At 47.1% G+C, this 25,626-nt stretch overlaps 10 protein-coding genes across 10 annotated transcripts; 3 read left to right on the top strand and 7 right to left on the bottom strand.

Annotated features, from left to right (window-relative positions):
- Positions 1-135: 135 nt before the first annotated feature.
- Positions 136-1,572, bottom strand: F4822DRAFT_418202 (spherulin 4-like cell surface). Its single transcript, XM_051459512.1, has one exon. The coding sequence runs from the start codon at positions 1,204-1,206 to the stop codon at positions 295-297; it is 912 nt and encodes a 303-aa protein (XP_051309748.1). The 5' UTR covers positions 1,207-1,572; the 3' UTR covers positions 136-294.
- A 273-nt stretch (positions 1,573-1,845) lies between these two features.
- Positions 1,846-4,002, bottom strand: F4822DRAFT_418200 (uncharacterized protein). Its single transcript, XM_051459511.1, has 3 exons — positions 3,529-4,002; positions 2,316-3,468; positions 1,846-2,262 (listed from the first exon to the last, which is right to left on the bottom strand). Exons 1-3 carry the CDS (start codon positions 3,812-3,814, stop codon positions 2,073-2,075), a joined length of 1,629 nt encoding a protein of 542 aa, XP_051309747.1. The 5' UTR covers positions 3,815-4,002; the 3' UTR covers positions 1,846-2,072.
- A 98-nt stretch (positions 4,003-4,100) lies between these two features.
- Positions 4,101-6,158, top strand: F4822DRAFT_57269 (uncharacterized protein). Its single transcript, XM_051463673.1, has 2 exons — positions 4,101-4,200; positions 4,276-6,158. The coding sequence occupies exons 1-2, from the start codon at positions 4,167-4,169 to the stop codon at positions 5,781-5,783; spliced, it is 1,542 nt and encodes a 513-aa protein (XP_051309746.1). The 5' UTR covers positions 4,101-4,166; the 3' UTR covers positions 5,784-6,158.
- Positions 5,824-7,049, bottom strand: F4822DRAFT_56942 (NADH-cytochrome b5 reductase). Its single transcript, XM_051463670.1, has 3 exons — positions 6,614-7,049; positions 6,463-6,540; positions 5,824-6,406 (listed from the first exon to the last, which is right to left on the bottom strand). The coding sequence occupies exons 1-3, from the start codon at positions 6,873-6,875 to the stop codon at positions 5,865-5,867; spliced, it is 882 nt and encodes a 293-aa protein (XP_051309745.1). The 5' UTR covers positions 6,876-7,049; the 3' UTR covers positions 5,824-5,864.
- A 158-nt stretch (positions 7,050-7,207) lies between these two features.
- F4822DRAFT_57032 (glycoside hydrolase family 13 protein) lies at positions 7,208-9,887 on the bottom strand. Its single transcript, XM_051463672.1, has 4 exons — positions 9,173-9,887; positions 9,072-9,111; positions 8,931-9,000; positions 7,208-8,873 (listed from the first exon to the last, which is right to left on the bottom strand). The coding sequence occupies exons 1-4, from the start codon at positions 9,432-9,434 to the stop codon at positions 7,860-7,862; spliced, it is 1,386 nt and encodes a 461-aa protein (XP_051309744.1). The 5' UTR covers positions 9,435-9,887; the 3' UTR covers positions 7,208-7,859.
- Positions 9,888-10,341: 454 nt separating this feature from the next.
- Positions 10,342-12,576, bottom strand: F4822DRAFT_438700 (putative thiamine pyrophosphate enzyme; the record flags this gene model as incomplete). Its single annotated transcript, XM_051462549.1, has 4 exons — positions 10,342-10,631; positions 10,728-12,232; positions 12,281-12,423; positions 12,532-12,576. 4 exons carry the CDS (start codon positions 12,574-12,576, stop codon positions 10,342-10,344), a joined length of 1,983 nt encoding a protein of 660 aa, XP_051309743.1.
- Positions 12,577-14,247: 1,671 nt separating this feature from the next.
- Positions 14,248-14,685, top strand: F4822DRAFT_433918 (uncharacterized protein; the record flags this gene model as incomplete). The annotated part of the gene is made up of 1 exon (XM_051461914.1): positions 14,248-14,685. One exon carries the CDS (start codon positions 14,248-14,250, stop codon positions 14,683-14,685), a length of 438 nt encoding a protein of 145 aa, XP_051309742.1.
- Positions 14,686-15,371: 686 nt separating this feature from the next.
- Positions 15,372-17,994, top strand: F4822DRAFT_56969 (cytochrome P450). Its single transcript, XM_051463671.1, has 10 exons — positions 15,372-15,618; positions 15,674-15,927; positions 15,989-16,026; positions 16,086-16,340; positions 16,402-17,024; positions 17,076-17,190; positions 17,253-17,303; positions 17,352-17,377; positions 17,428-17,501; positions 17,561-17,994. The coding sequence occupies exons 2-10, from the start codon at positions 15,686-15,688 to the stop codon at positions 17,622-17,624; spliced, it is 1,488 nt and encodes a 495-aa protein (XP_051309741.1). The 5' UTR covers positions 15,372-15,618; positions 15,674-15,685; the 3' UTR covers positions 17,625-17,994.
- A 321-nt stretch (positions 17,995-18,315) lies between these two features.
- Positions 18,316-19,230, bottom strand: F4822DRAFT_433916 (peptidase A4 family-domain-containing protein; the record flags this gene model as incomplete). The annotated part of the gene is made up of 3 exons (XM_051461913.1): positions 18,316-18,636; positions 18,689-18,761; positions 18,818-19,230. The coding sequence occupies 3 exons, from the start codon at positions 19,228-19,230 to the stop codon at positions 18,316-18,318; spliced, it is 807 nt and encodes a 268-aa protein (XP_051309740.1).
- Positions 19,231-22,010: 2,780 nt separating this feature from the next.
- On the bottom strand, positions 22,011-24,409 carry F4822DRAFT_433915 (putative MFS sugar transporter; the record flags this gene model as incomplete). The annotated part of the gene is made up of 13 exons (XM_051461912.1): positions 22,011-22,102; positions 22,159-22,192; positions 22,251-22,396; positions 22,447-22,498; positions 22,564-22,598; positions 22,662-22,934; positions 22,988-23,023; positions 23,078-23,199; positions 23,255-23,397; positions 23,500-23,663; positions 23,780-23,971; positions 24,042-24,163; positions 24,336-24,409. 13 exons carry the CDS (start codon positions 24,407-24,409, stop codon positions 22,011-22,013), a joined length of 1,485 nt encoding a protein of 494 aa, XP_051309739.1.
- Positions 24,410-25,626: the final 1,217 nt, after the last annotated feature.

Below are 25,626 nucleotides of genomic sequence, written 5' to 3'. Positions count from 1 at the left end.
AATTAGGATGTAGGTGGGTATGGGAGAGATCGCACCAATAAGAGGATTAGATGAAGAAATTCACAGAAATATCAACCAATTAGAGAGTGGTTGCCTAATATGGTATAGCATGGCGGTCTTATGGGTTCGACTTGTTAACTCCGATATTGGTGGTGTTTATCTAGAAGATTGAAATTTTTAACGATGATCTAATTTTTATGTTCCATATGTCAACCTAAGTATATACGTGTCGGTTAACTATATACACGAGAATAATCGCACCTCTACTTATACGCATGACTCCAACCTGAGGCGTTAAGCCGCCGCAAGTAGTTTAGCAACAGTCGTGATGCTAGCTGGCTCGGCACCCGTGAAATTCGCATTATAACCCAACTGCGCAACATACAAGCTATGTATGCCTTTAGCTACCATAGCCTGTATATCAGTTTGGAGTGTATCCTGGGAAGCGGGTTGATACGGACTCCACGACTCGTAGAAGTCGTGAACGATGACGGACGATTTGCTCAGTTGAGTTTGGTCCGTGCCGAGTTTGTCGAGTAGTGCGGGCGTAAATGCCGTGTAACCATCAGTAGAGGGGTCACAGGCGTAGCCGTTGAAGTCCACACGGCCGACACTATGGGTGTAGCAAGCCTCGATGTCGACGATGGCATCCGCGACGTCGAAGAGCGATTCACTACCGCTCTGGACGAAAGTACCCGGGTTTAACACGACAGGGCCGGCGAATTTGGACTTAGCATATTTGGTGATGGCGGTGTTGTGCGAAAGCTGGCTTGTAGAAGTGTCTATTTCATCGAAGAAGATGCCGTCAACGTGGATATCGTACGATGTACCCGCTGTCCAGCCTTCGGCTGTGGTCCAAGCTGTGTACTGGTCTACAGCGGCTTCGACGTCGCTATCGCTCTTGCCACCATATGAGGTAGCGATGTAACCGATCAATTTGACATTCGATAAGGCATTCCAGACGCCAAGGAACGAAGCGAAATCTTTAATCGCGTCCGGGGGGTTAGGAGTGTATGGAGGACCGCTGTTATCGTTCACAATAACGTAGAAGTCTACATCAGGATGCGCCGTTGCTGCTGCGATGGCTCCGTTCCAGTCGGCCGTGGCCACGTCGCCAGAGGGATATTCATACAGAGGTAATATGATGCCTGGCTTGGCCGCCGCAGAGGCTACCAAGGCAGATAGCGAAAGAATGGAGTACCTCATGGCGTAAAGTGTTCAAGATTATCCCACAACCACAGCCAATGTTGATATTCTTAATAATCCGAGGAACGATTGGCCTGCCTAATAGATTTAGACTTACCTGGGTATTTATTCGGGTGAGGCCCTACATGGTTTTCTTGACGACCGGCCAGACTATAATTCAAGTATATCTCAGGGGTACGTGTGCGTCTAAATATTGGATTCTCGAGCTTCCATTCTAAGCCCACGGCGCCGGGGGGGCTTGGCCTTAGTGGGCAATTAGTTCTGTATCAGAGCTGGATCCAAGGACCAATCCTGGTGTAGATCCCAAATCCTCCCAACCCTTAAATACTAATTCGGCCGTTACATAGATGATTACGTAAATAGAACATGTTTGAAAATAGACGCGAGTCATGAATGTCGATTACCCTGTATTTGTTGTATTAGAAGACCACAGACGGGCTTGTAGAATCTACTAGATATGGGTGGGGGCGCATTACCAACCACCTACGACCGGGGCGAGCGGAAAAGAATTTCAGAGACATGCATTTGGCGAGCCTAAAGTCCTACCAATGAATGTGGTCGATATACGGTGTCATGATCGATCCCTTCCATATTGGAAGCTCTATGCTCATTGTGTGGTTACACAACTTGATTCTTCAGAGACGGCATAAGGTCTTGTATTGATTGGCGTAGAATCCTATCGACGAGTCTCGACCCTAGCAGGCTCGCTTTTCACGTACGCACGCACACATATGCCTCCAAACTCATCAGACCATTCATGATCCATTCTGAAGAAAGAATACCCCACATGGGAACGTTACGATATCCCTCCATTGCCCCTATCTTTTCTCATAAAGACGTTGGAGGCTTCTGCGGGTTCTGCCATTTTAAGCCGCACCAGAAATCAAAACGGCAGCTTGCTCAGCTAGGGCGTACGTAGCAGCCTGGATGTGTGCGCCGATAGAAACCGGGAATACCGATGCATCCACAATCCTTAAGTTCTGGACGCCCTTCACGCGTAACTCGGAATCTACCACAGTCCCCATCGCACAGCTTCCAGAGCCGTGAAACATGGATCTATACAAGCCAGAGTTAGCACGTCGGCTGCATGCCTAGAGTTAGTAACTTACATGGCTTGGTTCTTCATTCTGCCGTCGAGGTACTCATCCGTTGCGTCAACACTTAATGGTTCTCCGCTTTGAGGTGTTTCGCCCGCCACGACATCGCGACCTAAGGGAGTGTCGCCCGTCATTAAGGACGTTATTTTACGCAGCGAGGTCCTCCATACGTATTTATCCACTTCTGTGCTGTAGTAATTCGGGTTAAGAACCGGCAGATCGGTAGGATTCTTCGACGCGATAGACACCGTTCCACGAGATGTGGGTTTCATTCCCATGAGAGCCGTGCTAATGTGTGTACCATCCGGAGTTAACGGTGCCGTGCTGAAATACAGCACGATGTTCTCCATCATCGCGTAGTTGTTCTTGAGGAGGTAGTGATTGGGATCTGTTTCGCCATCCCGAGCTAGGGCGTCTTTCAGGCCATCTTTCGGAACAGTGGTCGAGGCTACGTAGCTAGCAGGCATCCCTGTGGCATATTGGGGTTCACCCCATCGTGGGTGGTTCGATCCCAGTGCATATGCCTTCAGAGGATCCCTAAGTCGCCAATTCAGAAACAACAAAATGTGGTCATTGAAATTCTGGCCAACGCTAGGTAGGTCCAATTTAACATCGATGCCGTGTTTAGTCAAGACATTACGAGGCCCGAGTCCGGAGAGCATGAGCAGTTGTGGTGTTCGATAAGCCCCAGTGGAAAGAATTACTTCTTTGCCACGATATTCCGTACCATCCGCCAAACGAACTCCGGTGGCGCGGAGACTAGTAGTCCCCTCGGTAAGTACCGATTCAACAAGAACGTTCGTTAGAGTAGTGACGCCATCTAAAGGATATGCTAGATTAGCGAGTTGACGCGCGCCTTTATGGCGATTTTCATTGAGCTCGCCGAGGCCAATGTTCTGACCAGCGTTCATGTCATATTCCGGCAACGCTTTGAAACCCAAGTCGGCCCAGGATTGTTCCACTTGGTCGGCCAGAGGATAAAGGCGTCCCGTCGAGATTGGGGATTCAATGTGTAGCTTGCCCTCGGAGCCATGACTTTCAGACTTCTTATACCAGGCCTCAGTCTTCTTGAAGTAGGGAAGTTGGCCTTCGTAGCTCCACCGCTGATCGCCTACGATCGCAGCCCAGTCATCAAAGTCGATCTTGGCACCCCGCGTCCATGCGCCTAGTTCCGAAAGATTTTATGTTAAAAATGCAGAGGCTGGACGAAAGGCGGTAAGCTCACATCCGTTAACAGTAGAACCACCACCAAGTACTCGGCCGGAAGCAAGGTCGACCTGCCGGCCGTTGTACTCTTTCTGGGGAGTAGTCTTGTAATTCCAATCAAACTCGCCGCCAATGAAGTTGAAAGATTGAAATTGGAGGATATCTTTACGATCGCTCACATCAGGGCCGGCTTCTAGAATCAGAATGCGGGCCGCTGGGGTGTGTTCGTGCAAACGGCTAGCAAGGGCGCAACCCGCTAATCCGCCACCGATAATAATGTAATCCCAACCATCTGTAGCAGTCATTTTTGGTAATCAGTTTCACACTTATATGATGTAGCAGATTAAGTAAATTCTCTGAGGAGCTGAAAAATTCGAAGAATTTAACGACGACAATGTGTCAAAGGAAATGATAACCGAGTATCCCGGTGGGTACGACAAATCACATAACACAAGGAGAAAACAAGGGGGGCCAGTTCCCAACAATATGCAGCCCAGTGGCTCATACAGAGCTAGTTCACCGTACTATATTAGATCGTCCACGCTCAGGTACTGTAACCGTTAATGTTAATATTAAACTATCTATAATTACCTAAGCTGTTGTACTGTTAACCTCTTCACGTATACTTTATATAACTAATGAGAGGGTATACGTCCTATGCCTATAAGCGAGGTACTCTATTTATCAATAGGTATTATATATTTGTGAGTCCCTTGGGGCTGTTCGGCTTTCTTTTGCCTTGAGGAATTCGTTTGACGGAACATAGAACATCGCAGTAGGGTAGAGCAATGTATAGCCATGGATAAATGTCCCCAGGAAGTCTATGATTACATTGTCTCCTTTGCAGGGCGGCGAATTAGCAGAGACGGTGCTCAATCCCTTGAAACTGAAACTGATGTTCTCCCATCAGCCTTCCCGGCACTGTCTACCGTATCACGCAAATTCCAGCTCGCTGTTGAGCGCTACACCTTCAAGTCTCTTCACCTTGATACTCATAATTTAGAACTCGATACCTTCGAGCGCATTCTAACTCCAAGACAGCGCCGTTATCTTCGATACCTCGAGCTCGATATTGTCCTACCATCCTATCCTCGTGAGTTATTCTTTGAGTACGAGACAGATGAAGATCGAAGGACAAACAACAAAGCCGCGACGGCGATGTTCAGACGGGTATTTAATATCCTCGCAGCGGACCAGAAACAAAATATGGCATCATCAACTCCATATATTGACCTAGAAATCTATGGGTCGTATTCGCCCTCTGAAATTCGAGACAGGCGACCCAATCAAGACTTCGGTTTAGATTTGCTTGATGGGCGCTTTCAATTCTCGCTGCTAAGCCTCACCTCTGACGCAATCAACTTCCCACCGCTGCCATGCGTACGTAGTTTTTGGATTGGTCATAGGATATCTCGCATGTGGAGCCCTCAGGTTGCCGTTCTACTCAGCAGCAAGATGGTCAACGCTCTGGAGATTAGTTGGGATCTCTTTCAAAGCTCCGATAATTGGGGGCGGTATTATTACTTGGACCAAATATATCGAGACGGGCTGGTTAAAACCGTTCAAGAACATCCAGATGCAGTTCTCCCAAATTCTACTAAGAAGTTCATCTGCAGGCTCAAGTCCCCAAATACCTTCGCTTTCCAGCCTCTTCCTCGATTCATTGAACATGAAGAGGATGATGACTCCGTAAGCCGTGCTATACAGCATATTACGAGGAACTGTTCCCGGGTTTGCCTCGAGGACAACAATTTCGGGGTGGATGAACTCGACAACCCCCCACTACCGGACGATAACCTCCATAGACTTCTAGTAGGCTATAGCGCCACCAAAGAGGAACGGTTAGAAGCTGACTGTTACCATGACGATTACTTCGATGCTATTTTCTGCGGCTGGACCCGATGCGAGGTTGCTTTAGAAGATAAGAACATAAACGCTCTGTTTCAAGCGTTTGCGGAAGCATGTTCCCGTATGCAGGCGCTACGGACGGCACTGTTAGAGATAGACGAATTAAACCCTAGGGAAATGGAGCTTTTTGAGGTATGTTGTATGGCACCTAATAGCATTACCGAGGATTGGGAGGATGAATTTACTCACAGGACAAATTCATGGAGGGTATATATTCGCATGGGCGATTGGCGAGCTACTCAAGCTACGCACCAGGCATTCAAGGCGATTGGGAAGAAAAAGGGAACGAGTGATGCTGTGGTGCGTTACCTGCCTCCTAAGGACTACTGGTTCGATGGTCTTGAAGCGGATCTTGACTTCGTATAATGTATTTCTATTAACCAATGGAGGGAGGAATAGGGACCTAGTTTACCACGACAGGATATCTCTTTTAATTAGTCTATTCGCTCAGAACTTATGGATCTGGTCCTTCCGATAACCAAGTTCTTCCAGTACCCCCGGCTTTCGTTTACTACCAACAAGGGTGTTCTCCATCGGGGGCGGGCCGCAGACGAAGACCTTAGAATCGCTCGACGGGGGTGCTACCTCGCTGAGTAGCTCTTTCGTGACATAGCCCTGTCGGAATGGCGATCCAGTCACGGGCTGGCTGACTGTATATACCGCTTTGAAGCGACCCGGGAAGCGAGCCTCGTACTCGCTCAGTTCCTTCTTCAGAAGTAAGTCGGCGTCTGTGTTAACTCCGAATACCAGTGTGATCTTGGTGCGGTCTTCCGGGTTCTGCAAGATGCCTTGGATGAGTTGGTACACGGGGGTGATGCCGGCACCTCCGGCGATGAGGGTAATCTCCGGGTGCTTATTCGGTAGCCATTTATATCCCGGCAGACGTGTAATGAAGCGCAGTGAATCCCCCGGCTGCAATGAATGTATGTGTGTACTTTGCTTGCCGTTTGGGTATTTCTTCACTAGGAGCTCTATGGCGCCTTGCTCATCTATTCAAGGGAGTTAGAGTAAGTTCGGAGCCGATATAAGGCTTATAACTGCTCACCTAAGGAGTTAATAGGGGTATAGGGCCGCAACACTGGAAGTGTATGTCCCTTAGGCCATGAGAAGGTTAGGAGAGCGGCTATCTCAAATGGGTTAGTAACAACGAAGGATGAAGAGCTGGCGGGTTCACCACGCCATATGGGACCACTTACAAGTTAAAGTCAGCCCACTGACATTATCTGGCGAGGGTAGCTTAAAACGTAGTCGCTTGGTATTGTGGTTTATGGCTTCGGTGCTTTCAAGCTCTAGAGATAAAAATGCTGGGCCGGAACCGAAGGCGGGCTTAGGGGCCCCTGAGTCGGCCTGAACAACACTCCTCATATACGTGTAGTATAATCCAAATCCAGTACTAGCAACCGCAACGCCAGTTATTCCTCTATACAGACGAGGTATAGCGAATATTCTATAACTCATTTTCCCGGACGGCTCGATGTGATGCGACGCTGTGTGGCGTGATGCTGTTATGACAACTAGAAATCAATAGAGAAAATAGATGAATAAATGATTTCGAGGACTTCCAAACGGACTTCCCCTAAGTACCCAGCTGAATCAATGTTGCACAATGGGTTAATTAAATGTCAATGCTCAAACAAGCAACCTCAATCATGTATATAATCGACAAACAGCCAGCCCACTTTTATCAACACTGTGCTAGGAAATGAAGATTATGAAGTTCAAGAATTTCAAAACTAACGATGGAAATTCAAAGCCTCGCTCTTCTTTAATATATTCATAAGATATATTTATTTATAGCTTAGGCAGATGCGCTACGAGAATCTATCGACTGATTTACATCGGTGTTCGGAAGACCAACAGCCTTCAAAGTACATGCTGCGGAACACACGGCGAAATCTCAAGGTCCGAGTCCGAAGCCTCCTACGTCAGGCAGTGCTTACACACGAAGAACGGGATAAATGACCGACCAATTGAGCTTGCTATATTAAACATGACCATCCTTTCCCTTCCCTCTTCTTCCGCTAAGCCGTCGAACTGCCGTCGGTGAATTGAGAGTCCTTTAATCCCTGGGCCCTACCATATCACCGTGTACTTGATAACCACCCCCGAAGACAGCATGAACACTCTTATTTTTTTAATTCTATAGAGTCCTATTACTATGGAACCTCCTTGCGGCAAAGCATCATATTTATAACATGTCTATTGTACAATAAGCTCGGTCCCGTATCGGGTATTCGCACTATTTATGATCGGGACCGAGAAGAAACGCCAAGCATTTCTTCCAGCCCCCGATCCACACGCGGGGCAACTCAGCTGAGTCTTTCATTTCGATCCGCATTGGATGCTGGAATACTCTGGATTCTATATCCTATTCAATGACGCATATTGTATACATGAGCTGGGCGTCCGAGAGTTCAATTTTTTAATCTGCTATGAATAACTTCAAGAAGCGACTAATACGACAGGCTCGCCGTTGGTAACATCGACACAGACATTTCCACTTCCGTCCGAAGTATACGAACCAGACCCAAAAGTGTTATTCCAAGCCTTATTAGCAACCTGAGTATCGAAACAGAAATTTCCACTAGAACCGAGGCCGCTGTTAGTCGTGAGAACAACCAGATCGCCTCCCTCTCGGCTCCAGGCGTAAGCAGTATCCGCCACATACAGATGAGTCTGATCATTACCGGCAAGACCACCCGCCGCTTTTCTCGCCGCAGATAACTTAGTAATGGCCTGGTAAATTTCGGAATCGGTATTAAACCCGCTCCGCCAGAGGTCCTCACGATTAGCCGGATCGGCACCACCCGAGAAAGCTTGCTCCGTGCCGTAATACACAATTGGAACACCTCGAGCGAGAATGACATAAGCGAGGGCGTTCTTAAGGAGCGATAGATCGTTTTTGGTGTTCAACCATCGCGCGTTATCGTGATTGTCTAAGAACGAGCCCAACGCCGTTGGGTCTGGGAACATCGAGCTGATCTGATCATACATATCCACAATGGCCTGGCTCGAACCGGTCTGCTGGTAGAAGTTGTTCATCGGATAGTACATGGGGTAGTTCAACAACCCGGACATAAGGCTAGCATAACCCGAGACGTAAGACGGGTCGCCGTCGAAGACCTCGCCGATCGTGTACACCCCAGCAGCGGAAGAGAATCCTGGCCAGTAGTCCTTTTCGACGTGTTTAACGGTGTCAATGCGCACTCCGTCGAAGCTGTATTCCGTCACAAGCCAGCTCACCCAATCCTGGTAGACCTTCTGGACATCGGAACTTTCCGTGTTAAGATCGGGGAGATTGGCTATCCAGCAATTCTCGACGCTGTCTTGGTTGGAATAGTCGATTTCGCATTGTGAATGATAGGAACTATCCTGGTTCAGTGGCTCTGGTTGGTGGTCCGAGAGAGCAACTGGGCCAACGTGGTTTGCGACTACATCAATCATCATATAAATTCCCTATTCGTCGCGTATTAGTATTTTTATCGGTACACGTCGTGGTGGTCTAAGACATACCTTCTCGTGTGCAGCACTGACTAAGGCCTTGAGGTCGTCCGCCGTACCGTGATTGGAATTGATACTGTATCTATGCGGGTAGTGAAATGGTTAGTTTCAAGGATCATCATTTCAATCGCAAGACAAGGTCGGGTAACCTACAAGTCAGAAGCCCAATATCCGTGGTAACCACCGTCGGTGTCTAGCATTCGCGCATTAGCCTAACACTCCGGAAGGGGGGCACTGTACGGGCTAGGACCTACTTGCTACGACAGGAGTAATCCAGATGGCATCAAAACCCATGCCAGCGATGTAGTCGAGCTTAGACTGGAGACCTTGAAAGGTACCACCACAGTAGGTGGAGAGATCACCACATGCATCGCCTCCCGTATCATCGCTGCTGCGAGCTATCCGGTCCGTCAAAGCGAAGTAGATGTTTCGAGTTTTCCAATCATCCACATCCGCCGATAGCGCCAGGGAAACCAGCTGCGACAATAAAGCCAGCGAAGTCCACGAGGTATACATGATTGCAGCTATCGTGGGCGATTGATCACCTATCTTCGTGAGGGGCAGCAATGTGTATCGCGACACAGAGACATCTCAGAAAAACCACCTAGCTAATCTGGCACCTACATTCATATTAAATATAGCTCGTCGATGGGGCTTCACATGATGTTGATGACGATCGCATTTCCTCTTCGTCCAACCATATTCCAATCATTCTCAACCATTAACGGGCCGAATTTGAACGACAGTCGACTTTCTTTTTAAGAACCACCGAACAGGACCTAGAGCCGCCGACACCAGTTACTGTGCTGTGCCCGCCGCCAACTCCGCCACCCTTGTCAGCGTTACATTACCCCTTAGCAGAAACCAGCCAGCCACCATAAAGGAAGCTCAGCTCACCCCCCTGACGAAGCGGAATTCGTGCATAAACGATCGTCATACAGCATCGTACTAGATCGTACTAGTCACAAAATGGTCACAGCCATTCCCGGTCCATTAACCATCATTGGCTAAGCACGTGGGGACCCCGCAAGTTACCGGTCGATAAGACTGACTCGCTGTCCGCCCAGCCTGCACACTCAGTACCTAGGTAGCTCCGGTGTGATCGCGGACGGACCTATCTGGTTTTACATGACTCTCGGTGGTATGTATGTGCATTTTGGAGGACATTGACGTACGTACCGATCGTATCTAACTACATTTGAGCAAAACACCATTACATCCTAGAGGTTTCGTTCAATATCACGGACATTTTATTCAACGCTTCCAATTGCCACTCCGATTCCATTAAGGTAATGGCACTACCAAGACGTTGCCGTGAACACATTACGCGTATATTATCAAAGCGCCGGCGAATTTAATAATATTTGGTCGAATATTATTGCTGAATTATCATGGCAGTTATGGATAGCTCGGTCCGTTGAGCTTACATTACTACCTCGAGTAGCATTCCTTTCTTGTTTTCCACCACTCTTGAATTCGCAGAATCAAGAGCCTTCTTGAAGTCCGCTACTGTTCTAACTCGTACACCTTTTATCCACGCCTCCGCGCTCTCGGTGCTATTACTCCAACCAACCTCCGACCCCGATGCTGCCTCCGCTAGAGCGGCGTAATTGGGTGTAGGGCGGAAAGAGACGTTGATCTCGTCGTCGGATGCGGATTTATTCAGGCCAGAAGGGTATAGAAGCTCCGTAGAGTTGCGGGGAGCTTTCCAACCTAGGAAAAAACCATGTTAGCGAAAAGCTGGGGAGATGGAGATGAACGGTTTACGATGCATCCAGCTCAGTCCGGGGTACATGAGATGCGACTTACCCCCGTTATTCAGAACAATCGTCAAGATTGGAATCTCGTACTTGCTAGCGACCCATAACGCACTGGATGGGGCAGCGCACATGAAGCTCCCGTCGCCAACTATATGGCATACGAGGCTCGGCCTACTTCCCCCGGCTTTCTCCAGGTCTGCTAGGGCCATTTTCACGCCAAGCGCTGCGCCGTTACTCCATCCTATACCCGTACCACCGCAATTAATCCAGCTTCCCGGCCGGCTAGGTTGTAATTGATCAGAAAGGACATGAGATGCTGTGACCGCTTCGACGACGAATGTTGTTGACTCTGGTAGCGTTGTTTTTAGGAGACTTCCGATATTATTTGCGTTCAACGCCTCTTCATCGCCTAAACGAACCTGCGATGCGATATTAGCTAGACGAGATTTATGGATTTCGGCGCGTGCATCTCTGCGAGCTATATATTTCGGATCTCGAAGTGTCTCCGTTAACGAAGCGTCACTCTTGATATGGTTAACTAATTGCGTAAGTGCAGTAAAGCTCTCCGCCTTCCAACGCCCGTGAGCAGGGAAGAAAGAAACAGGAATCTGTTGATTCAAAGGATCACAGTCTACATGATATATCTTAGCGTCTTTGGGAGGTGGGTTACGGGATGGGATCCATGGAATGTCGCAATCAAGCAAAAAGATCGCGTCACTGTCTTTGGTACAATCGTCGGCACCGAGGCGAAAGCCCTCAGATGCGATGTGAGAAAAGGGGAAGCACATGTCGCTGCCGCCGGTATCGTGGACGCGGATACCGGGGATTAGATCGGCGAGAGCTACGAGAAGCTCCGGTGTTCGGCGGTCGCGACCGGAGTATCCAGTGATGATAAGTGGACGCTCAGCGTGCACGAGCGCCGTAGCGATATCGTGAACGGCGTCCGATGGGAGTGCGCTTGGTCCTATCGGCACCCATTTCTCTTGCTCCAATGAATATGGTTGGATTTCTTGGGCTAGGACCTCTCGCGCACTAGCAACATAAGTTGGGCCTTTAGGCGAGCTACTGGCGAATTGAAGAGCGCGGCCAATGGTCTGCTTAATATTCAGACCGGTGTGCACTTCACCGGTATACCTGCAGTATTGTCGCACAATGGCTTTTTGATCCGGCGCTTCTTGCAGCCAGTGCATGTACTCCGTGCGAGAGCCCGTCAATTCTCCGGACTCCGTGTACGGGCATAAACCGGCGAAGATAAACACCGGAGCGCGGCCGACGCTTGCGTTGTGAATACCCTGTCCCAGAGCCTGCGTTCCTACATCTACATGGACTAGGACGGCTTGCGGCTTCCCCGTTACTCGGGCGTAGCCGTCGGCCATGGAGATTGCCGTGATTTCTGAGGGGCAAGTGATGATCCTCGGCCATGTGTCTAGCCGTTCTCTCTTGCCTTTCACGATGGCTTCTATAATCGACGGGTGGTCGGACCCGACGTTTACGAAACATGCTGTTATACCGGCTTCCCAGAGTGCTTCGAATAAGGCAAATGCGGTTGTGTATCTATTCGAAGGTTAACTCCGCAAACCGCCAAGATTATCATTTTCTTACGGTCCAGAGCTACCAGTTTGAGGTTTTCCTAAGCTGGTATTACTGTAAGGAGAAGAAGAAGAAGAAGAAGGGGAAGAGAAAGAAGAGGAAGAGGAAGAGGAAGAGGAAGAGGAAGAAGAAGAAGAAGACGATGAAAAAGAAGTCTGTTGATTCGTTGAGATGGAGATATCGGATTTAAGAGACCGCCTTAAATGGGGCCGGTAGGTAAGTACTAAAGGAGCCAAACGAGACCGAATTGGCCTTTGAATCACTCTCGCGCCGAGTGAAGCCCGGGTTAATGATCTCTGCAAAGCCATTCTTGATGTATGTGTATATGTAGAGGTAAGTAAATGAAGGTAAGGATATGCAAATTCGTTGTTGGTTTGAAAAGGAAAGGAGCTTTTTAAAGCGTACGGCACAGTTGTCACATGACATATAGGTATGGCCTATAGGCTAGGTATACGATGCCAATAAGCACTAATTAATTGGTTATGAAGCTTCGATTTAAAGGATGATAAGTGATGGGGATGTATAATTTGGAGGAGAGGTCTCGTTGCTGTATTAAGGACGAATGGCTCTAGTAAGCCTAAGTTCTTGAATATTTAGACAGTGGCTGAAACACTGTACTATATGATACCTACTAGGGTTCGATACTGTTAACGTATTACCTACCTAAGTAATTTGGATTAAAGTGAGAAGGAAGGAAAGGGGTAAAGAAGAAGAAGGACTGTCAGAAAGGTTGACACCTCGAAGACTACCACTCCTCAGATTGCCCATGTTCTGAACGCTCGTGCTTCGTCCGCGCCTACTCAGGCGGTTATCCCAAAGTTAAAGAAGACCCGAGAAAACTCGACATCTAGCAGCTCGGCGAAGTAATCCACCTTAAGCAAGCAACCATCTTCGAGAATCCCTCAGGAGGCAGGGATCCTGAAGACACTACATGCGAGACAGGAACCAGAAGAGGCGCTCCCAAAAGGGTGGCGAAGAAGGAGAATAGAGTCAGCAGGCAACCGAAGCAACAACTAGGTAATCTAATTAGCGCTGTTTGCTTCCATAAGCATATATGTTCTAGAAGGAAGAGGTGACTATACCATATAGGCAGGTATAGGAGGCAACATGATGATGCCGTCAACACATGTCGGTATAGTTAATGGGCTATTAATGTTCGAGCTACGGCTCCATAGCGTCCCTTCTACGGGTATTTACCTTTCCACTATATGAGGTTCCCGAGGGTAGAGGCATCCCATTAAACTTAAGTATACACTCAGTCTGAGCGTAAAACTCAGTTCAGGCATAATTCTTCGCAAAACATATAAAAGTCCAACTCTCTTCCACAGTAAAACTAAAGCGCTAATCCAAAGACACATTTTTCGAAAAGTCACTAATAAATCACCTCTTCTCTACTTTCATTCGACAACATACCTTAACCAAAGTCTCATCCATCATCTACCTACACATTAAACACACCCACCATCCTTCGACAAAGTACCAATAAAGCATCTACCTACCTACCTAAGATTTCAAACCGCGCCACACATCCACGATGCTTAGCTTACTAAGGAAATGTCTCCGTGGGAAACAAATCAAAGGTAGTCCACTTCTGCGCTTGCCTCCGAAGGTGATCTGCCTCATAGCAGAGTCCCTTTCCCCTGCAGATATCGAGCTATTTTCCCAGGCATGTAGTTCGACACGCGCTACCCTCAAAAGACAAGCAGGTATCTCGCATCTTTCTCATGCGGAATACTTGGAATACCTAATCGGCCGGGCCAGGGCTTTACCAGAGCAATGGGCGTGCGAGAAATGCATGGCTCTTCATCGCATCAAGGACTACGACACGCTGACCTCCATTAGCCATGCTTCCTTCTGCCCCCAGGGGCAATGATGGCAAATTCAGATTCTTACTGTTGTCTGCCTGGTTTTATGATAGGAGCTGCAAAGATATATCACTTCGCGACATTGGTTACCAAATTATCTGCCCGCATCTCGAGATGAATTGCTTCACAAGTTCGCAGCAGTGGGAATACCCGTGCTCCCTCGAGGCCGCTGTTGAAAAGGTGCTCAAGCCCGAGAAAGACATACGAGAACGAAGTGGCGCTTGCGTTCACTGCGCAACTAACTTCTCGGTGCAGCTCACTGCTAAACATTTAAAGATATACGTCTGGCAGGACTTTGGACCGGAAGGCTCCCCAATCGATATTGAATGGAGATCTCAAGTTGCCGGTCGCCAAAACTCGATGTTCATTGGGCCTACACTATATCACCAGCCGGGGGCTGTGAGAAAGCTCTATGGCGATAAATTACCAAAAGAAGCGATCGAACCACCAAGGCATCTCCCTGTGCCCGTGAACACCAATTTTCAGGCGCGTCAGGGTAACAATTTCGACCCGAGTCTTGCAGTGTTTCCAATGATACTAGCTGCGTTATAGAGCTGATATGGTCTTTGGTGAGGGGAGTCGGAAGCTCGGACATGATAGGAAACGCCACCGCACCGTATTTTTACATAGTATTTTGTCTACAATAGCACGGTACAATGATTCAATTTCGTCAGCGGCTTACGTAGGTAGTACTTTTCAACCCAATTTTTGCAGCTGTGATGTTTACCGACATATATAAATATACACAGCCGCCATCTATCATTCTTATTGCTTCCTTCGTTTAAAACGCGCTGAATAAGTAACTGAATCATTGGTTCATTAGATAAGAAGTTGATCACTCGACCATCGCAGATTTGAAGTATGGACGCTATTTTTCCTACGAGGTTGCATTTAGGTTACCAGCATTTGCTTGGGTTTTTCTATGTGGGGTTATCTACATAAAATGCCGGCCGGCAATCGTATTCCGACGACGAATAGGGTGGAAATAGTCTTTTCCTCTTCCAATCAAGTTGTCTAGGTATGTAATAGGTGCAACGCGCTGATTCATTCATTTTAAACGAGTAGCGTAATTCGTACAACGCCTAAGAGTTTGGAATGTTGTGTTCTAACTTATACAGATTCTAGAATGGTATCTGTCTAATATTATCTCTAAATAAGGTACGAAATATTATTATTTGTTTGGCATGGATCTGTTCCTGATCTCAACTACTAACAGCTGTAATAGTTTAGTTCGATTTTGAATGGCAAATAGCTGCTTGATTTAAAATGGCTTCAACGCTGAAGGATTTATCTATATGTGGGACCCGGTTTCTTGCAATCGCTGAATCATTGCTGGGTGCGTACGTTGGATATGGAGTTCCAGCGCTCGGTGTCGCCAAGTTCCCCGCTATTCGAACCATTACTTCATGGGTTGATACCCTACTTACGTGTTGGTTGGAAGGGTGGTAAAAACTTCGCCTCGGCACATATCCGATATAAATATGAGTGAGTTCCCAACTGCTACAAACTTCTCCATCGTCGCCATTGACCTTCGGAATAGATCAAAGGAAATATGCTAGAAGATCGGCTTCTCCCAACTCCCCCCGTCGTTATTGGCTTCGTAGCCATAATCACAGGGGCCTATATTATCTACCAATGCTTCTTTTCGCCTCTAGCCGGGATCCCAGGGCCTTTTATTGCCAAGCTCACTGGTCTCTATCATGCCCACCTCGCAAATCAAGGGACTCTCCATCGCGACCTAATAGCTCTTCATAGGAAATATGGCAAAGTTGTTCGCATTGGTCGAAACGTCTTGTAAGTCAATTTGATGATGTTAAGGATTTTTAACGAAAATCGGCTGACGAGCTATTGACAGGAGCGTTGAAGAAGCTGCAGCATTTCAACAAATTTATAGTACAACTCACACTCCAGCCTTCTTGCTACATCTGATGTCTGACTAATTCTCGTTACAGAGGCGGGGAACCGATTTTACAAGGCCAAATCATACGGTGTGATCCAAGGCAAACGACCATTTGACCTTGCAGGCGAGAGAAATGAAAAGATTCATTCGGAACAGCGTAGACTAGTAGCTCGTGCTTATGCTATGGATTCCATGGTTTACCTTGAACCTCATGTCGATGCGGTTATTAAGGAGCTGGTAGACCGACTAAGGGGGTTGAAATCCCAACCGATTGACTTGGGGAGTTGGATGCAACTTTTTGCCTTCGGTAATTACTACCGAGGACCCTGGTTCATGAAATTAACTAGTGCTGACATATTTACCTTCAGATGTTGTTGGAGCCGTAAGTTTCTCACGGCCATTTGGATACATTGAGACCGGAGACGACGGCGGGATATTCCTCAAAATCCAGAATGCTATGAAGTCCATTGGATGGGCTAGACATGCATCTTTTATATTTCATGCGCACCAAAAACTCATGCCAATAATTGGGAATTGGTTGGCTAGCAATGATCGAAACACATATTTCTTCGAGTTCGCCCGCCGAGAGATCAAGGCTCGTGTAGAGCGAGGCGGTGACTATAAGGATATTGCGAGCCAGCTTCTCTCGGTACAGAAGGTGAAGCCTGAGCTTAACGATATCAACATATCCTTTATGATGACTAGTAACGTCTTTGCCGGATCTGATACCACCTCGACGTCATTGAGATCGATATTCTATATGCTATTGAAGCATCCTGCCGCCTATAAACGCCTTGTGGACGAACTAGATGACATGCGACGAAAGGGTGCGTTGAGCTACCCCGCCACCTTCAAGGAGGGGGAATCGAGTCCGTATCTTCAGGCCGTCATCCACGAAGCAATGCGTCTATACCCATCAACCGGTGATATCCTTGATCGAGATGTGCCAGAGGGTGGCATGACAATTGATGGACATTTTGTACCGGCTGGGGTAAGGACCCATTCTTGAAGTGACGTCTTGCGACGAATACTAATTTCTTAGACCGTGGTCGGATCGAGTCCTTGGGTCATACATCGCTCAGCAGATATTTGGGGCCCAGATGTCGATGAGTTCCGTCCAGAGAGGTGGCTGGATAAGGAGAATGAAGGCAATCTGAGTAGGTCCCGTTCATGTTAAAAATATGATATGAAACCAATTACTAACCGTGCGTGTTAATAGAACGATATTTCTTCGTCTTCGGCGGAGGATCCCGTGTATGCCTGGGCAGAAGTAAGTACATCCCGCCTTTCAACAAAACCAATGCCAATTTCTCGCTAGATATCAGCATGCTAGAGGTTAACAAGGTATGTTTTGTTGGACATTAGTTTGCCACTTAGCGACTGACCCATTTTAGCTTGTCCCGACTCTTCTCATGTGTTTCAACATGAAATTAGCTGATGATGTAACGGAGTTGGGGGAGAATTACGGGTAAGTTTTCAAACGCGGGGATCCTTATGAGGGGCGTCAGACTTACTAATGCTATGCAGTTCTATTGTATTCCTTACAGGATTAAAAGTGCATATAGCACCGCGGGAGCTACAAATTGACTAGGCGTTCGGAATGTCGATACGAATTGAATGACCAACAGATGAAGGTGAGGGATTGTGGAATAGAATATCATATTTGGAGTCTGGATCACAATGTGTATCAGAGGAATCTATTAATTGAGAAGATTGCTGTCAATTTGACTATTGCTCCTCATAAGTCCACAGCACGGTCTTCCCGACAGGTGTAAAAATTGCCATTTTACGGCTCAGGCCCGTAGTAATCAACAAAGCTAGAGACTCGTGATACTGCTTAGGTACACTCGGCATTATTTAACTTTGGATGAACTTGATTTTAGCTTTGATATAGTGTTTGATTGGCCACCTATCTGGATAAAGTTACCACTAGGTTACGAAGCATCCAATAGGAAAATGGGGTATTCCCAAAACAGTAAGATATTTTAATGGGCCATGACCGTATATACTGCTTAAATCAAGCTTATATAAAGGTTGAGATTGTACTTGTTGTTCAATAATAAGCCTCATTGTGCTAAGCGGTTACGCGGGGTTTCAGTTGGCGTCGCGGTTGATGACTCAAGTAGTCGCTAGATGTTCAATATTGAAACATTACGTTCGAATATAAGTACTTAGGTACCTAAACTAAGCTATATAATTGATAACTGGGCATTTTATTGTGGAATTAGGATGCCCAGGTCTCTCGAAGCCACAATGGCAAGTCTCCAAGTCCCCACTTAAGCTTAACCAGTGTACGAGCAGACAACAGTGCTAGATCCAGAGGTCGAGCAGTCCGTCAAGACCTTGCTGCTCTGTTGAATGTCGATGATGGTAGCGCCGCTAACACCAGTACCGCCGTTAACGGAAGCGCCGGTAAATTGCACGGTTCCGAAGTCAGCGAAGCTAACCAGGCTACCACCGCTGGAGTAGTCCTCTACGATCCACTCGGCGTTAGTCTGGCATAGCTTGTCAGATTCCCCGGAGAAACTGTGAGTGACCTTCTGTCCAGTAGTTTCGTTCTCAATCACAGCCGTGCCGGCCGCAGTGCTACTGGCAGTAACAGTCTATCTATTCGTTAGTGTCACGGGATTAACAGTAGGGAGTTTCGAGACGTACGAAGGTGACGGTGTCTCCAGCTGAGATATCGATGCCAGAAAAGTCGTAGGCGTAGTCGGGGTACCACTCATACCTGAGGTTTTAAGTTAGCTTAGGGTTAGGTTTAGGGGTAGTCGGATTGCCACTCACCAGGCATCAAAAGATACACTTGATCCCTGGATGGTAAAGTCGACACCAGTCTGCAGGATAGCAGTCTCACAAGTGTCACCGTCGATACCAACCCAAGCGGAAGCGGAATACTCTGTAGAGCTGCTGCCACCCGATGGGACCTTGGGAGTGGGAACGACGATGCTACCGGTGACGGTCTTGTAGCCAGTGCCAATAAGGACAGCACCAGCCCAGTTAGAGCTGTACTCGACGTGAGCACTGCCGTTCGTGCTGGCAATGTTGAAGTCGCCCTCAGCAGGCTGGAGGGTGTTTCCGGTACGAGCGACTCTCCTCTCAGCAATTTTCTCAGCATGTCTCTGACGGCGCATAGCGGTACCTGGCGCAGCGAGGGCCAGGTTGGCGCACAAGAGAGCAGCGACGACGGGGATCTGCATCTTGAATCGAGTGAAGGGATCAAGAGTAAAACTATGTGTTTAACAGGACGAGGAATGTAGAGACAGATGGCTTCTCTGGAGTGGCTTGAGTTGGAGTGGTGTGTTCGAAGACGTGATCGAAATGCGAGGATATCAAGCCTTATTATATAGTCTTAGCATGAGCTTGTGAATATCAGGTACGAGAGACAGGCTATACGAAGTTGAGGCCTAATCGTCAATGACAAATCGATGGAAGTTCCCTTAAAGCACCACTACGCCAACATTTATCGAATGTGATGCGTTCTAGATGGTCGTCGTGACATGAGAATGCAAAGGCACCTTCCTGATGTATTTAAGAAATCCGCCTCAGCTGCCAAGGGACTGTCGAGATATGCAAGAAGAAATGCATCATCTGCCCAGTTTAACCTAGTGGGCAATCAAGCTTCCGTTTTCCTCTAGGAACGTATGCGTACGTTGCATGACCGACCAGGTCTCATAGAGAGATACGGACTGGTGGGCTCTGTCTAGGTACGTTTAAACCGGCCATACCAGCGTATTTCGGCAGTGAACCTGTCAGGCAAGGCTAAACCGGATGAGCAATGCAACTCCGAGCAAAGGCTGGCGGCGGGCCAAAAAAGCGACGTTGGTCGACCCCAGGAACGTGCCAAGGTCAGTTGTCGCGACGATCATTGGCTAAAGCGAGATACGTAAGCCTTGGCCATAGAGGAAGGTAGCATTGCCCAGCCGGCTCCTCAGACATCTTGATGAGATGTCCATGTAGGTTATTGAATGGGTGTATAGACGGGAAGTATGACCAACAGAGAAGATTCTTGGGGTTTGGGGGTTATTGGGGGAATAGTCGAGCGACAACTCGTGATAAGGCAAGGAGGGTGTATGTGGAGGGCAGCAAGGGCCCTAGTCCAATCGCACGGGACGTTTTGGCGCAGGAAAGATAAGGAAGAAGAGGGAATCCGGGCTCAACCGGATTTGGAGAAGTTCAACACCAAGACGTGACAACGTGGGCTTGGTCTGCAGCAACAAAAGGGGAACATCTGGGGAATGTTAAACATGTTTAGGATATCGACGTCGAAACAAGCTTTACCTACCGAGCCGCCAAGCTGTTATTCTCGTGGAATAGTAAGGTCCAAGAACATAGTAAGGAATGATTTACAAGGCGGAGTAGAAACAGAGCCCAGTTTGCCATGTGGGCATATTGATTCTTTTTCTCCGACGGGTAAGTGATATGCGTTTTCTATGCGACTTGAATTACTTAATCATGTCGATCTGATATTTCCCTACTTATTATTATTAAAATACTCCACGATCTCCTTCCTAGGAAGCTGCTTGGAATTTGGTGTAGGCGGGGTCGAAATTGAATAATCTACCTCTAGATACCCAGCTACCAAGATATCTGTTTCGTTTCTTGACCGAAATGCAGGGCCAACATTCGGTCCGACTATCAGTGGTGCGATAATTATCTACTTGCTATGTATTCATTGGCGGAACAACTACTTTTTCGCATGGTAACAAAAGCACCCCGCGCACGCCATGTTTATTCTATCTATCTAGGTATCTACCGGAACTGGGACTGGGTGATCATCTGTAAGTAAAGGGTGTTCCCCGTGTTCCATGTCTAGGCAAGGCATACTTGAACGGTGTTATGACCGGGATTATTCGCACACCTTTTCAGCGCTAAGGCAAGACATCGGACTGATACGTCGATATTTACGGCGATCTATGCATCCGGGTTGCCCGCGAGACCACCTTAGATAGCCTTGGAGGTCCGTGTTTGGATCTTGACAAACGGATAATCCCGTCTTCTTCACTTAAGCGCTTCTGCTATCTTAAAAGATAGATCATAATTCGGCTACCAATTCGTATGATAATAGGCTTCCAGGCATAATATATGACAAGTCGACGGTGTAAACTTGATTCGATATATATATCTCATATTGTATTAATTATCGAGCCCAGCCTGCATCAAATGTACACCGAAAATCCCGCGCCGCGCCACGCCGCGCCACTTGTGTAAGTGGCATTGGAGACATGCCTATTCCCGCCAAGTTAGATGAATTTATCTTAAATGAAAAATTCTTGTCTTGATTTCATCTATTACACGTAAGGGACGTCATGGAGATAGGAGGGTTTCGTTAGTCGCTAAAGGCTAGCTGCGGTTTAATCATGGAATACTCATAGTAACCCCATAGAGGCCTAATCTTTACCAAACCCACGTTACCAAGCCAAAATCATATATCTGAATGAATATACAATTTATCAAAGATAACGATGAGATACTAGTTACGTCACTCAGTGCAGGAATTCTAGCTGGTGGTTGCTATCGCGACGTGAGAGCGTTTTAAAACCGTTATTATTACGATATGCTTCAGTCAGATGTAGAACATAGGTACCTAGGTATTCCTCATCTATATTTTTATCGTGTAGAAGAATGATCAAATTTAAATTATGTGGAGGACACAGTATACTCCGAGACACACTTATAAAACGAGACTTCCTGCCGGTTGACCCACCAACTGAGATCTGATCTTATAATCTCCTGCTGTGGGTAGTACATGGATGTCCTCGCAGTAGCTCGATTACTTCATTAATAATGTGTAACCTTATATTAATGGTAGATTGCCATCTTGATTGGTTTATCCCGGTCACACATCCAGTACCCAAAGTTGCCGGCTATGGTAATGGCGCATCGGATGAGTAGGTACCTACTGTGTAGGATCGTCCCGGGTACGCTTTCCGCTGTGTACCTATATATACATAGCAATTATAAGTCCGTACTTCATATTTTAGTGCTTTTCGTCTACTGTATGAGCCGTATCATTTCGTACTTGTTCGTGGATTTTCTCGACATCGATAGCAGTCTCGCTAGAACCAAATACTGCAAGCACCATAAGTCAGTAACAGTAACGATAAAATCGATATTGAGCCGCTTACGAGATTCCATTTCTTCTAGAGACTTGCCCTTGGTCTTTATGCCTCATTAGTATGCGCAATAACCAGAAGTCGATCCGTCCGCGATAACTTACCTCCTTAATAACGAACCACGCATATATAACCAAAGACCAATTGAATATGCAAAACATCAAGAACGTTCTCCAGCCGATATTATTTATGGCATGTGGGGTGATTTGGGAGAATACAAAGTTGAATAACCATTGAGTGGCCGTTCCAACTGATAGAAGTTAGACTTGACAAGTCCGTAAGGGGACGGGAGATCATTACCTGCAACGCCTGCTTCACGTATTCTGGACGGGAAGATTTCACTCATGTATAACTAAAGGGCCCATTGGTTAAACCATGTCCACAGAGGATCAAAGGCCGTTCGACGACATTACTTACCCAAGGCACAGGTCCCCACGAGATGTTATAACTCACTAATCGGAAAATATTAGTAGTAGTTCCGATACTTGTTATAATACCGATCAAAAGAGACTTACTAGCTTCGAGATAAACCATCGCTACAGCTGCAGCACCGGTGCTTGTCAGAGATTGACCGGCGACCGGTGGATGAGTAGCTGTTAAGCAAGCTATGATAAGCATATAAGCACCCATAAGGAACGCCCCACCGAAGAGAGAGCCGCGACGACCGATCCTCTCAACAAGGAATAGTAAGAAGAATAAGCACGAAACGACCTTGACGACACCGAAGAATCCGCTGATCAAGAGACTCTGATCGCCAGCTCCGACGGCTTTGAAGATTTGAGGAGCATCTGAGGGAGTTAGTCTTGTCGGAACAATTTTGAATCGCTGCGGACCAACTTACAGTAGGCCAAACTGGTGTTTCCAGTCAATTGTACACCTGCGAACAATGTAAGCGATAGTCAGATTGATGATCCGGGCAATCTGGCCATACCTATCTGAAGCGTGATAACGACGAGGAAACGGAAGCGATTGACTGGAAGGGTGTATTCTTTCCATGTGAGGCCTTCAGTAACACGTTCTTCCTCTTGAATGCCTGCGATAATCTCCGCGAATCTGCGACCGGCGGTTAGATACCAATCGGATATACTCTAGAGGTGGAGCTTCATACTCTTCTTTTACTTGGACGCTGTCCCCGCCACGAACCCAAACGAGTGATTCCATAGCCTCTTCCAATCTACCCTTTTTGGCAAGCCATCGAGTGCTCTCTTTCGTGAGTAACATTCCTAACCCTAGTATGCCGCCGGGAACGAGCTATTCGCACCTTTCGAGTTAGTATTCCAATTAAAACGTCTAAGAGATTTGTCGGGCGCGCAAGGGGTAAAGGAAACTTAAGAGAAAAATGCAGCTACTGACCTGAAGACCGATGGGAATCTGCCATTGTTGGGTTGTCGGGCCCAAGTGTAGCGATACGGCATAGTCAATCCAGTACGACGTCATTACACCCAGTGTGAAGAAGAATTGGAACATGCTTCCTAATTGACCCCTAATCTCTTTCGGCGCCATCTCCGCGCTATACACTACAGTTATCTCGAGTTAATAACCATTCTTTCGCATACTTGGCTAGAGACTGCCATTTGGGAACGAGACGCGTAGACGCATAGATGAGATATATGAAGAGCTCTGCGCAACTTACTTGGAATTATAACGGTAGCCATTCCTACTCCAACACCAGAAATGACACGGGCGACATAAAAGGCGGCCAGCGAGTGCGTATTGATGACTTGAATGATACCTCCGATATTGAAGATGAGCGAAGCTAACGCGATCGACCATCGACGACCAAACTTGGCCGTAAAAGGCCAGACGAAGAAACAAGAGAAGAAAGCTAATGAATTCATTAACAGCTGCCTTAGCCTTCAACCTCATTGACGAAGTGCGGGTGGATTTTGACTTACCTCCGGCCTGGAGAAGACTTGTTGCGTTGGAACTGACATTTGTTTGATTCGACTTGGTGATACGGAAATCATTTTGGAAGGACTGTAGCGATAAAACGCCTCCGACGACACCTGTGTCATACCTAAAGACCAAGAGTGAGGAACTATTTACCTAGATACGGAAGAAAAGCCATGGGAAAAGATGAGTGAAGCTGAGTGCCTTGATTTGACAGATGGGACCCGCAAATGTATGTGTGCAACTTCAATCAAGAGTATCACGAAAGATTCCTCGATGAGTGGTTAGAATCAACTTACGCGAATAAGAAACTACCCGTACAGCAGAGGGCGACCAGATACCAGGCCCTAAAGGCACCTAATGTTCCACCCATGGCTTGGCTTATAGTTGTTTCAAAATGCAAAGGCCTGGGTTTACTTCCTAAGAAGTTTCGAAGTTGCGTCGTCTAATATCGATGCGACCTCAACTCTCAGCTTCGGCGATCGTAACCGGAACAAATGAGCTATGACGGAGCTGACAGAAAAGGCGATAGCATAAAAACCAAACAATTGCCATCATCCATATGATACCTTGGCATATATATACATATATAAGTTAGTTATATATGTACGTACTTATTCGTAAGTCGTCGGTCTATATCCATATGTTTTTTTCTAACGTCGTTTATAGAATAGCTAGTGTTCAACAGCTATTAGCACTAATTGAGTATGGCCGCCGCTAGTAAATCACATAAAGAACTGTGCCATATCGGGTAATATGACAGATGTACAAGGGAGGCCTGGATCCCTCTACATGGATACAACAGACACAATTAGGATACCGAAACAAGATGATTCGAACTCGCTAAGCTATTGACTTGCAGTGGTTAGTTAAGGATGGTTCAGAAGCTATCGTAGGGATTTAATTCCCGTTCTTGTTGGTGTCATATGCGCTAAGAATTGCGAGCTCGAATCCCTGTGTATTTGACCAATAGCATGTCCCAATTTCTTCGCTTGGCGTGACGCGAGATATTATTACCTACAAAATAGCATGATCCTACAATGCTGTTCGTACCTAGAAGAAAGCTCAGGTGGCTTTCCGGTTACGTAGCACATATAATACAGTTGATTGAAGAAGCAAGGTAAAAAAAGGGGGAAGAATACACCATACATGCCATGCTATGCCGTCACTTGCCATATTTTAAGGGTACGTTTCCTCTTGAAGGTCCCGAAGGATTGGGTCAACTTTCTTCTCTGCATCATGTATAATACTCTAGAAAATCTAACTTAGATTAGACTATACTTGTCACCTATTACTCCGTAGATGGAGACAGCCTGACCTTAGTTACATATCGTACCTCTTAGCTTCCACGTAACCAACATTTCTCATTGGACACCCCGCAAAACTACCTAGATATTCCTCTTCTTTCACCCCGCAGGGCGTACCAGGGAACTACCTGGAACTACTACAGGGAACTACAGGGACCCTGTCATCCGTGATTTTATTTAATTAGATAGAATTCCTCCCCGCCTACTAGTTCCGCCGTGTGGTTGCAGCCAAGTGGAAGACATTGCGTCTCGCTCACGGTTCTCGGCTTTGTCGGTCTGACCT

The sequence above is a fragment of the Hypoxylon trugodes genome (assembly GCF_022578975.1).
Source record: "Hypoxylon trugodes strain CBS 135444 unplaced genomic scaffold F4822scaffold_10, whole genome shotgun sequence".
NCBI classification, from domain to species: Eukaryota; Fungi; Ascomycota; class Sordariomycetes; order Xylariales; family Hypoxylaceae; genus Hypoxylon; species Hypoxylon trugodes.
Note: the sequence above shows the minus strand (reverse complement) of the source record. Positions and strands in the feature narration are given on the sequence as shown.